This window comes from Schistocerca piceifrons, chromosome 3 (assembly GCF_021461385.2).
Source record: "Schistocerca piceifrons isolate TAMUIC-IGC-003096 chromosome 3, iqSchPice1.1, whole genome shotgun sequence".
In the NCBI taxonomy this organism is placed as follows: domain Eukaryota; kingdom Metazoa; phylum Arthropoda; class Insecta; order Orthoptera; family Acrididae; genus Schistocerca; species Schistocerca piceifrons.
Genome location: NC_060140.1, coordinates 233851204 through 233864616, shown reverse-complemented (window position 1 = coordinate 233864616; position 13413 = coordinate 233851204). Strand labels below are relative to the sequence as shown.

The 13413-nt window shown below is 43.6% G+C and overlaps 1 protein-coding gene across 1 annotated transcript in view; it reads right to left on the bottom strand.

Moving 5' to 3' along the window:
• Nucleotides 1-13413, bottom strand: part of LOC124788054 (reticulon-4-interacting protein 1 homolog, mitochondrial) — a 92987-nt gene that overhangs the window by 7358 nt on the left and 72216 nt on the right. Inside the window, exon 4 of the mRNA XM_047255130.1 lies at nucleotides 681-793. Coding sequence (XP_047111086.1) covers nucleotides 681-793 — 113 coding nt within the window. The remainder of the gene's footprint in view (nucleotides 1-680; nucleotides 794-13413) is intronic.

The following is a 13413-nucleotide window of genomic DNA, read 5'->3' as shown; positions in this document are numbered from 1 at the left end:
CACGGGGATAAATCATGTCTGTATAAGGTATGTTTGAGGTCTGATCATCATTTTGAGAATTTAATTATTGTTAATGCTACCTTATGAAATTCTTTTGACTGTCCTCATACCAATAATTATACAAAAATGACATGCTTGGATAAACCATATAAAAATTGACACCCAGTGTTGTATCGTACACTTACTCACATTATCTTATCTAATGAACAGGACAGTTTACAAAATTCATTCTCTCTCTCTCTCTCTCTCTCTCTCTCTCTCTCTCTCTCTCTCTCTCTCTCTCTCCCCCCCCCCCTCCCCGCATGCACGCACGCCCGTGCGTGCGCGCCCACACACACACACACACACACACACACACACACACACACACACACACACACAGGCATGCGTGTGCACGTGTTTTGACCTCAGATAAACGAATCTCAAATTCTGAAATATGACAATCTAAACAAAAACAAGTAGTCACATATCACATATGAAAATATTTTTTATGAATGATAGAATGAATACTTCCTGAATTGCTGTCTTCAACAAAAAATCATCAAGAAAATTTATCACCAATTGATATAATAATTTGTAATGCACAAGTAATTTCCTGTTTCTGAATTATAGCTGCTTAAGTAAAATTACATTTAGATACAAATGTAGCTAATTCAAAATAAGTCATAAAATGTCCTTACTTTCCTGCTTTGCGGATAAGCATCTCTGCATCTGGATTAGTGTAATCAATGACCACATCTGCACCCAGAGATTCAACTAGTGGTACTGCATCAGTGGCACAGGTTGCAACAACCTTCACAGAACATCAGGTATATCAGCAATTCTATAATAACAGTCAAAGCAAGTTTTTAACATACACAGTTCAGTTCAACAACAAATAGAATCCTTCATTGTTAATCACCCTGTTACCCACTATTTCTATACTTTTGTTTTGCCACTAAGTGTTACCGCAATACGGTGGAACTTCCCTTAACGGGCACCTCCAATAATGTGCAATTCACATAACGAGCAAAACAAATTGTAAAAAAATGACTTGCTTAATGAGTGATATTTCGCATAGAGAATGACAACGATTTAGTGTGACGTCACCAGTCATTCACGCGCAGCACGGCAAATGTTCCACAACATGAACACCTTTCATTGTCGGCAGGGGCATACAAACAATGTCTTATTGCATGCTACAGTTCAGTACTCTTTCTGCTATCATCTTAGGGCAGCTTGTAATCATACATTTTTACAAACTTGTGTTCACACAGTGGTTTTTTTGTGTGCAAATTTTAATAAACTTTATAGAAATGTCCCCAAAGGTAAAGCTGCAAGAAGACGACCATAAGGGAAAGAAAATGGCCTTAGATTGGTTGGTTGGTTTGGGGAAGGAGACCAGACAGCGTGGTCATCGGTCTCATCGGATTAGGGAAGGATGGGGAAGGAAGTCGGCCGTGCCCTTTCAGAGGAACCATCCCGGCATTTGCCTGGACTGATTTAGGGAAATCACGGAAAACCTAAATCAGGATGGCCGGACGCGGGATTGAACCGTCGTCCTTCCGAATGCGAGTCCAGTGTCTAACCGCTGCGCCACAAAATGGCCTTAGAAATGAAACGTAAAATCATTGAAAAATGTGAACACAGTGTAAGTATTGCTGATTTAGCACACACATACAATAGGTCTACATCAACTATGTGCACTATTATGAAGAACAAGGACAAGATTAAGGAGATAGACGCTTCAAAGGGGTGACAAGAGTATCTTAAGAATGGTTTCATATTCTGTATGAAGTTGAAAGGTTGCTTCTTATACGGGTAAATGAAAACCAATAGCAAGGTGACACTATTAACGAGAGCATCATTTGCGAGATGGAAAGAATGATTTTTGCTGACCTTGTTAAGAAAATGCCAGGATCATGAGCAGTCGAAGAAGTGTTTAAGGGAAGCCGTGGATGGTTTTAAATGTTTAAGAGAAGAACCGGCATCCACAGTGTTGTGAAGCACGGCACAAGGTGGTAGAGAACTTCATCAGCAACTTCAAGATGCTTGTAGACCCTCAGGGTTATCTGCTGCAACAGGTTTTTAATTGTGATGAGATGGGCCTATTCTGGAAAAGGATGCCGAATCATCAATTGTAACAGCACAGGAGAATGCATTGCCTAGTCACAAGCCACTGTCTCACACTGCTATTCTGGCAATCTGAAAATAAAACCCTGCCTGTTTACAATTCAAAAACTCCATGAGCCTTCAAGAAGTGTAAGGCCCAGAATGTGATGTGGAGGTCCAACAATAACACTTTAGTGACACATGATCTTTTTTGCAATTGGGTCAGTGAAGTGTCTGGTCCTTGCTTGAGATGAATTTGCCACTCCATGTCTTGCTTGTTATGGACAACACTCCTGCCCATTCACCAGACTTACAAGACCACTTCCTTCAAGAACTTCAATTCATCGAGATCCAATTTCTGTCTACCAAGACCACTCCGTTATTCCAGCTTATGGACCAGCAGATTATTTCTAACATTAAGAAGCTCTACACTAAAACACTCTTTGAGAATTGCTTTGAGTTGACTGAAGCTGCCAATCTCACTCTCTGAGAGTTTTGGAAATATCACTTCAACATCACAGCCTCTGTCAAGATGACTGAAAAGGCAGGGAAGGGCTTACCAAGTGAACTCTCACTTCTGCTTGGAAGAAGCTTTGGCCAGAGTGTGTTGTCGAATGTGACTCTCAGGCATTTGAGGCAGTACCTGTGGAGCCAGCAGTCAGCGAGATAGTGTCTTTGACCACGAGCATAGAACTAGAACTGGATGACAATGATATTGATGAGCTCATGGAAGATCACAGCCAATAAATGACCAGCAAAGAGCTTATGGAGTTGCAATGTGTTTCACAGCAGGAAGTTGTGGAGAGGAGGAGGAGGAGGTGGTAGTAACAGCAACGTAGCAATCTTCTGGCACAGAAAGAGAAATGCTGAAAGCATGGTAATCAGTTGCATCATACACTGAAAATCATCATCCCAATAAAAGTGGCTATGCACGCTACAAATTTATTCGATGATGATGCTGCATCATATATTCGCCAGGGGCATTGAAGCGTCAGCAGAAACAAATGACTATACATAGCTTCTTAGTAAAAAAATAATTAGTTATGTATTGCGAATAATAAAGTACATAATACTGTATGTATAATTTTCTTTGAATAAATGGCATGGAACATATATTCGTATTTCACATTAATTTATATGGGACAAATTGTTCTGCGTAACAAATGTTTTGCACTATGAGTAGGATTCTAGAATAAATTACGCTCGCTATGTAAGGTTCCACTGTATACGTAGCAAAACAAAATATGTTTATCTGTCAGCATAACACAGATACAAAGTACTTTAAGCTAGCTCCTAACAGTTTTAATTCCCCAATCTCCCATATGCCACTTTAATCTACATCACAACATCAACACTGACATCATGTAACACCAATATCTTGTGTGTGCTTGAAGGTCATCTATTATCACAATAAATCTCATGTAGTATTTGGAATGATCACTTCTTGAGCTGTAGAAAGGGAACAATGGTGAGAGCCTTGGTTATCTGGGTCATCACTGCATTCGGTTAACATCATGAATTGGTTAGTGAACAAAATGTTTTCATTGCTGAAATGCTTTTTCAAGGGGGAAAAAACATACAAATCATGGTACCAATAGAATTTTGCTCTATTTCAGCATGCTGTAAAGCTTTTTGGGGTCCAAGATGGAAGAGCTTGAAGATGATTTGCACATTTCCATTTTTCAGTATTTACTAAGTTTCAAGAAATGTTCTTTAGTCATCCAATTGCTTCACTTGGTGACATTAGTTTGCCTGTTCAATCACCTGAGCTGACTATGTGTCATACTTGTCTCCAGTGATGCCAAAGGATTAAGGCAGACACAAATAAATGAAACAATATGACATGAAGCCACCATTACTTCATCTGTAATAGTCCACAAAGCTGCGTACAAAATCCATGGACAGTTTCAACAGTAAATCAACAGTAACAGCCACAAGTGAAAACTGTTCTCTCTTTTTAAAGCTTGGAAAAATATTGTACAACAGGTAGCTTTATTGAGTAACAGGACTTTTTGTGTTGCATGTCTTGCTTGTGGATGTTATTTCTGCTGTGTCCTGCTTTTTATGAATTCTACCTTCATACAACTTTCTCTCAAACACACAGAAATATAGCTGGTTGTGCTAAACTTAACTGAGTTAAGCTATAGTTATGAAGACAATGATAAAAATGATATACCACTACAAAGTTAACATTAAATCTCAAAATATTTTTAACAAAGGCTATATCATGTGGAAAAGGAATCTCCATGACCCTCTTAAATGTACTAGGATAATTAAAAGAAGCTACTCACCAAGTGGCAGAAGGGGAAAACACACACATACACATGTTGATGGCACTTGGTTGGGTTGGGTTGTTTGGGGGAAGAGACCAAACAGCGAGGTCATTGGTCTAATCGGATTAGGGAAGGATGGGGAAGGAAGTCAGATGTGCCCTTTCAAAGGAATCATCCCAGCATTTGGCTGGAGCGATTTAGGGAAATCACGGAAAACCTAAATCAGGATGGCCGGACGCGGGATCGAACTGTCGTCCTCTCGAAGTTGGCACTAGGTCACAGTGCTGAACCTGTCATTTCACCATATCCCCACACATTTTTGATTGGCAACAAGTCTGGTGATCTGGTGGGCAAAGGCAAAAGGCTGACATCCTGTGACATCAAGAAGGCGCATGTTCGTGCAGCAACACGTGGTTGTGCATCATTTTTCTGAAAAATGTCACCTGGGGTGTTGTGCAGAAAGGATGTCATTCACATAGGTCACACTGGTCACAGTGCCCTGGACATGCACTAACTGTGATTTGTGGTTGCACCCAACAGCACCCCATGCTATAAGGCCTTCAGTTGTTGCTGTGTGTCTTGTGCGAATACAGTCACTGTGATGCTGCTCTCCGTCTGCAGCAAACCAATATGCAGCCATCTTATTCAAACAAACAGAAACTGGATTCATCCAAAAACAACTATCTGATGCCACTCCTGTCCCCAGTGATGTCATTCCATACACTATTGCCACCTAGCATGTTCATGCACATTTGCCAAATGACACGCAAGTAACCCGTGCAAAAATAAATGGCAACAGGATGTCACCCCTCATAGTGTAAGATGTATTAGACTGTTCCAGTGTTATGCCAGAGATGAGGAGGATGCAGATTTCTCCTCCAGTGCCATTCGAATGAGGTGTCAATCTTCTTGGAGGTTGGTGTGGGTGGTGCGACCTGATCCATTTCACCATGTTCTACGCCCCTCCGTGAACCATTCTGCACACACATGTTGCACTGTCAAAACACTTCATCCCACAAGACCAGCAATTTCTCAGATGGATACTTTCTCACATGCCAATAACGCTCCCTCTTTCAAACTCACTGATATGATGGTATGGTTTGCACATGTCTGTGAGGCATCCTACATGTCTCCTCAAGTTACACTGATCCATTACTTTTGATTTGTAGTGACAACGAGAGCCACAGGCACATTTTACTGCATCATGATATTGATGTTAACCTTGAAACCATGGACCAAAATGGCTCAAATGCTGATCATTTCTGCAGAACATACTAATGTACATGTTCTGTGAATATGAACTTTCTACCTCTAATCATTCAAGATGTTCTCCTTTTTTTCTGAACATGAGTGTGTGTAAGGGGGAGGAAGAGAGGTGAAGGAAAAGGACTGGAGAGATTTATGAAAAGGGTAACATGCAAGACACAGACTACTACTAAATATTGTGCATGAATTAATAAGGGTGAAAAGCTAAGTGCACTGTATGCAGTATGGGGAGGGGGGGGGGGGGCTGGACAGACAGGTCAGAAAATGGAAACTATAGAAAAGTAAAATGGAGTGAAGAAAGAAATAGTTACCGTGAAGAAATGCTGAGATGGAAGAAATTAATGTGAATTAAGGCCAGGTGGGTGGCCAGAAACAAGAATATGTTGAAACACCAGTTCCACCTGCGAAGTCCTGAGAAACTGGTGTCTGCAGGAAGAATCCAAATGGCTTGTGTGGTGAAACAGGCACTGAGGTCATGACTGTCATGTTGTGTGGTGCATGCTCTTCAACAGGATATTGTGTGTTGCCAGTATACACTCCCCGGCTCTGCCCTTTCATTCTAATTGATAACTTGGTGGTAGGCATGCCAATGTAAAAGGCCGAACAGTGTTTACATACGAGCTGCTATATGATTCGTGTCATTTCACATGTGGCTTTCACTTTGATAGCATATATTGTGCCAGTAACAGGGCCGATATAAGTGGTGATAGAAGGGTGCTTAGGGCAACTCTTGAAGCAGGGACAGTCACAGGGGTAGGAGCCATAGGGTAGGCAAGTTGGTGCAGAAGGAGTTTATGGACTGACAAGGATACTGTTCAGATTGGGAGGGTGATGAAAGCTGTTCTGTGTGTGGTGGGCAAAATCTCAGACAGAATGGAACTAATTTAAGGGCATGATTTTAGGAAGTCATGGCCTTGTCGAAGTAGCTTATTAATACATTCAAGACTAGGGTCAGGATTTTTGCAGGGATTAGCAGCACCAGGATTTGATGTGACAGACCAGGAAATCTGCTTTTGAACTAGGCTGATGGGGTAATTACGTCCAGTGAAGGCTGAGGTGAGTGTGATGGTTTTGCCGTCAAGAGACTGCATCTGAACAAATATGTTTGCCTTGAATGCCAAGGCTATAGGGAAGGGAATGTTTGACATGTAAGGGATAGCAACTGTCAAAATGCAAGTGCTGCTGTTTGATAGTAGGTTTAATGGGGACAGAAATGTGCAGCTTGCCTTCAGTGAGGATGAAATCAACATCAAGGAAAGCGGCATGGGACTTGGAATACAATCATTTGAAATTCAATTGGGAGAGAGCATGTGTTGACAGATTCCATAAATCTTTAACAGTTCTGTTCACCATGAGTCCATATAGCAAAGATGGCGTCAATGTATCCTAACCAAACCAGGGGCTGAAGGGTTATGGATTCCAGGAACGCCCTCTCCAAGTGACCCATGGAAAGGTTGGCATAGGAAGGAGCTATCATGGTTCCCATGGTCATACCCCTGTTCTGTTTGAACATATGTCTGCCCCCAAATTTAAGTAATTGTTGGTAAATATAAAGTTGATTAAGGTGAGCAGGAAAGATGTCATAGATTTAGAATCAGGTGGGTGCTGACTAAGGAAATGTTCAGAGCAGACATAGCATGCATATGGGGGATACTGGTAGAGAGGGAGAGGTGTGTGTGTGTGTGTGTGTGTGTGTGTGTGTGTGTGTGTGTGTGTGTGTGTGTTTGTTTTTTTTTGGGGTGCAAAAACAACTAGGGTCATACAAGCCCATGTCATAACCAAACAACACAAAGACAAAAAAATAAGTTAAAAATGACTACACGTTAAGCCCAGTGGATGGAAGGAAAGACAGTTAAAAACAGGGACTTGGAGAAAGGTCCATTAAATATGCCATAGAGAAGCAGAGGTCCTGAACTAAAGATTAAATGTCCTTCATCATATTGCTACAGAGTAAAATGTGGTCAACAGCCCACACGCCATTTGTTAAAACGGCCGATAACTCAGACAGCATAATTAGAACCTAAGTGGTTAAAAACAGGGCATTCTGTCAGGAAATGGCGAACTGCCAAATGGTGAGGGCCATGAGCACAAAGTGGTGAGGGAGCACCACTTAACAAATGGTGGTGGCTAAAAAGACAGTGCCCAATACGTAATCTGGCTAAAATGATCTAGCAGCAAGAGGGCCGAAGGAGGTTGTCCAAGCTACTGGGAGAGGTTTAATTCCCCTGAGCTTGTTCCCATGAAGGGAGGACCAGTGGTGATGGCAAAGTGACACCACCTGCTGACAGACAGCAACACAAATATCATCAGAGGGAATGTAAGAACTAGCAGGCTGAGGTACAAGGAGTGCAGCCTCGGCAGCTGCATCAGAAACTTTATTTCCCGTCAGACCGACATGATGGGGGACCCCTATAAACATCACAGTGGCTCCATCAAGCATGAGCAAGTGACAGCTTTCCTGGACCCATTGAACTAAGGGATGGATGGTTTGCAGCATACAGAGGCCCTGAAGGGCACTGAGAGGGCCAGATAGAGGACACAATTGAAAAACCTCTATCGACGCATGTACTGCATGGCCTGATACAAGGCAAAGAGCACCACTGTAAATACTGTGTGTGTTCCGGAAGCCGATACCGAAAAACATTGGTGCCAGTGACGAAGGCACACCCGATACCACGTTCAGTCCAAGAGTCATCAGTGTATACAAAGGTGCTATCGTGAAGATTCGTGCGAAGATCGAGAAACTTGCGGCAATAGAGCACGGTTGCAGCAGTGTCCTTACGAAACGAATGAAAGCCGAGGTGAACACGGGCTGTCGCACTAAGCCAAAGTGGTGAAGGGCTCACACCCACTGGGAAAGTGGCAGGTTGTGTGAAGTTACGCTGCTGGAGCAATAGCCGAAAATGAACTCCAGGTCGTAACAGAGAAGAGGGACATACCCCATACTGGCAATCGAAGGAGTCATCAAAAAAAAGGCAGAGGATGGGTGGCCGAGCGTGGCAGACAAACGGCATACATATCTTGCTGAGGAGGAAATCACGGTGGTATGACAGCAGTAGTTCAGGGGCTTCTGCATACAGATTCTCAACTGAGCTACAGTAAAAGGTGCCAGTAGCAAACAGATGTCACGATGGTGGATAGTACTGACACTACGTAAGAGGGACAGACATGCAGATGTATAAACGAAACATCACAGTCCAGTTTCGAATGGACAAGGGACCGATGCAAATGGAGGAGAGTGGTCTTATCTGCTCTCCGGGAAGTACCACTGAGGACACGTAGGACAATGAGGGACCGCGTAAAGCAGGTAGCCAGGTGAGATATGGGAGGACCAAGAAGATTTCATATCAGGTATGAGCCCCAGGAATTTCATAGTTTCAGAGCTAAGAGAAGAGCAACAGGCCCAAGATGTAAAGACAGTGAAAGAAACCAATTGTACCACCACAAATTCATAGAAACAGTTTTGTCAGTGGAAAAGCGAAAGCCATAGCCAATGCTCCACAAGTGAAGACCATCAAAACAACACTGAAGATGCCACTAAAGGAGACAAGTCCTTGGAGAAATGCAATAGATGACAAAATTGTCAACAAAAAGGGAGCCAGAGATACCCAGTAGGAGACAGGCCATAACAGAGTTAATGGCAACAGCAAACAGTACAACGCTCAGGACGGAACCCTGAGGCTCACCATTTTCCTGGATAAATGTGTCTAACAAGGCAGAAACCACACGTACCTTGAAAACTTGGTCTTTTAAAAATTCCTGAAGGAAATAGGGCATGCAGCCATGGAAGCCCCACAAAGAGAGTACGGAGGATACCAGTCCTCCAGCAGGTGGCCTACACTTTCTCTAAATCAAAAAACACAGCCGCAATCTGGTATTTCCACAGAAAACCATTCATGACATGGGTTGACAAAGTGATGAGATGGTGAACTGCAAAACTGCAGGCTTGAAATCCACACTGTACAGTGGTTAGTAAATTACGAGACTTAAGCCAGGCATGAATCATATGTTACATTAACCTTGCAATCACAGTGTTGACAGGAATGGGGGCAATAACTAGAAGGAAGGTGTTTGTCCTTACAGGGCTTAGGTATGGGTATGACAGTGGCTTCACACCAGCATCTGGAAAACGTGCCCTCTGTCCAGATGCAATCGTAGGAATGAAGGAAATAGTGCTTGCCTGCAAGAGAAAGGTTTTGCAACATCTGAATGTGAACATTGTCTGGCCCTGGGGTGGAGGACCGGAATGAGGTGAAAGCATGATCTAGACCAGAGAGAGCATGATCTAGCTTCCTCATAGTAAAGGTGGCATTGTAGCAATCACGATTATGAGAAGAGAAGGGTATCGTCCAACCCTCCTCCACTCGTTTCCGATGGAAGAAAGTGTGGTGATACTGGGTGGAGCTCAAACTTTCCACAAGATAGCGGACCAAGACGTTGGATACAGCAGTAGTAATGTGTTGGAGATAGCAGTAGTCATGGCCTTGTCGAAGTAGCTTATTAATACATTCAAGACTAGGGTCAGGATTTTTGGAGGGATGAGCAGCACCACGATTGGATAAGACTGCCTGGGAAATCTGCTTTTGAACTAGGCTGATGAGGTAATTCCATCCAATGAAGGCTGAGGTGAGAGTGATGGTGTATTGCCATCAAGAGTCTGAATCTGAACAAATATCTTTGCTTTGAATGCCAAGGCTATATGGAAGGGAATGTTTGACATGGAACTGATGGCAACTGTCAAAATCCAAGTACTGCTGTTTGTTAGTATGTTTAACGTGGGCCGAAATGTGGAGCTTGCCTTTGGTGAGGATGAGATCAACATAAAGGAAAGTGGCATGGGACTTGGAACACAATCATGTGAAATTTAATTGGGTGGGAGCATGTGTTTACAGATTCCATGAATTTTAACGGGTCAGCCTCACCATGAGTCCATATGGCAAAGATGTTGTCAATGTATCCAAACCAAATGAGGGGCTCAAGGCTTATGGACCCCAGGAAAGTCCTCTCCAAGCGACCCGTGGAAAGGTTTGCATAGGAAGGAGCCATCCTGGTTCCCATGGCCATACCACTGATCTGTTTAAACATATGTTTGCCCCACAAAGGTGAAGTAATTGCTGGGAAGTATAAAACTGATTAAGGTGAGCAGGAAGGATGTCACAAGTTTAGAATCAGGTGGGTGCTGACTGAGGAAACGTTCAGCAGCAGACACAGCATGTATATAGGGGATGTTGGTATAGAGGGAGGGGTGTGCTTGTTTGTTTCATTATAAAGGACAAAAACAACTAGGGTCATCTGAGCCCATGTATAACCATAGAACACAAAGACAAAAAAATAAGTTAAGAACGACTACACGTTAAGCCCAATTGATGGGAGGAAAGATAGCTCAAAACAGGGACTTGGAGAAAGGTCCACAAAATATGTCATAGAGAAGTGGAGGTCCTGAACTAAAGATTAAATGTCCTTCATCATATTGCTACGACAGATAAAAAGCAAAATGCGGTCAACAGCCCATGCGTCATTCATTAAAATGGCTCATAACTCAGATGGCAAACGTAACTAGAACTTAAATAGTTAAAAACAGGGCATTCCATCATCAGGAAATGGCAAACCGTCAAAAGTTGAGGGCAGTGAGCACAAAGTGGTGGGGGAGCATCACTTAACAAATGGCGGTGGCAAAAAGACATCATCTGTTTTATGGTCAAGCAGGAAATTTGGGGATAGATCTTGGTCCCAGAGAGCCACGTAATGGAAGAGGGAGTATAATTGTTAAAAGAAGTAGTAAATGAAATCCAGCTAGATTTTTTACTATCCTGAATATCACCACAACACTAAGCACACAACATAACAAATGCAATTTGCTATCATAGGATGATGGTTAAAAATGTGGAGAGCACGTCTCTGCACGCAAATTGCTTCACGGCTTGCCTCAGCCCACCAAGGGACCGGGACACAGCATGGTAAAGAGGAAGTGTGAGGAATGGAATGTTCGGCAGTGGTAAGAATAATGTTTGTAAGATCTTCTACCTGGTTATCACAACTAGGGAAAAGTTGTTTGTTGAAAGTCACCAGTGAGGAGTAAAGCCTCCAGTCAGCCTTAGAAAGCTGTCATTTGGGTGTGCACATAGGTGGGGTAGGAGTCAGCAAATGGATAGCACATGGGAAATGGTCACTCGAGTATGTGTCAGACAGAACGGACCACTCAAGACACTGGGCAAGCTGGGCAACACAGAAGGAGAGGTCCAAATTGGAACAGGTGTGCGTGGAGTCTGAAAGGAACGTGGGCGCTCTCATGCTAAGGTCAGCCAAGAGGGCACCTCTCAGACAGGTTCTGGGAGAGCCCCAGAGGAGATGGTGTGCATCACTGAGCAGCAGAAAGAGGTGAGGGAGTTGCCCAATAAGATGGAGGATGTCTGTCCTGATGACACTGAATGATGGAGGGATGTAAACAGTACAAAGGCAAAAGGTGAAGTGAGGAAGGAAAATGCGGGCTGCAGCAGCTTGAACCTGGGTAGTCAGGGAGGTGATTTGACTATGAACCATCCTGGAAGAGCAGCACAACTGCCCCATGAGATGGAATGCTGTCCTTGGGGGAAAGGTCAAAGTGGACTGGAAAGAAATGCGAGGGCTCAAACCAGTCATCAGGACACAATTTTGTTTCCTGGAGGCAGAAAACAAGCAGACACTGATTCCACGAGCACGTGTAAGTTCTCTTTGTTGGATCTAAGGACATACACTCTCCATTGGACGAGAGTCAAGACAAGGAGGGGGGGAGGAGGGAAAAAATGAAGGGTTGTCACCTCAGTGTTTGCCGAGTGCCAGCCTTCAAAGACTCACTGCTGAAGGGGCGCAGAGGCTGGAAGAGCCTGCTCCACGAGATTTGCAGAGGCATTCTCCCTCTGTTGGTCTGCAGAGTCCAGGGCAGAAAAACAGTTGGAGATGTGCACTGGCGACACAGAGTTCAGCTGGGTGAGGGTATCACATGGCGACACCATCAGAGAGGATCTCTGACTCGGCGAAGGAGAGGACCGTTTGCCTTTCTTTGATTTCTTAGAGTCTTTCTAGTTGCCAGAGGAAAACTCAGACATTTGTTGGCTGGAGGGACATAAAAAGTCTTTGTGGGAGTATTCCTTCTGACCTTTCCGGCCTGCGAGGTGTGCAGCAGATGACTGTGCCCCACGAGGCGAAAGTTTGGTGGCTTGTTGCACAGTTGGTAGAGGAAACGGGATTGCAACCATTACAACCGCAGTGTTGAATTTGAATTCGCATGTCTGCATGGCCATTTCCTTCATGGTGTGGGATGCAGCAAGAACAATACTGTAATTGCTGGATGGTAGAAAACAGGGTTTTGGACTACAAAACAACTTGCGAGCAACTGGGTAAGGCACTTTTTCCTTCACCCAGAGCTTCTGGACGGCCCACTCATTGAGATACAAGGGACAATCTTGGGAGGAGGCTACATGATAGCCATTGCAATTGATACAGCGGAGAGTAGGAGGTGGACAACAGCCCCCGTGAGCATCCCTACCACAGGTTACACATTTGGCCAGGTGTTGACAGGGCATTCGAGTGTGGTTGTAATGATGACCCTGCTAGTAGCTCATCAGGTTTGGAATGTATGGTCAGACTGTGATAACTTCATAGCCTGCTCTGATCTTTGACAGAAGCACTACTCTTTCAAAAGTGAGAAAAAGAGTGTGTGTGGGCACTAAGGATGCAGCTACCTTTTTAATCTCCCAATGGATTGCAATGACACCCTGATCAGAAAGGTACACTTGGATTTCTG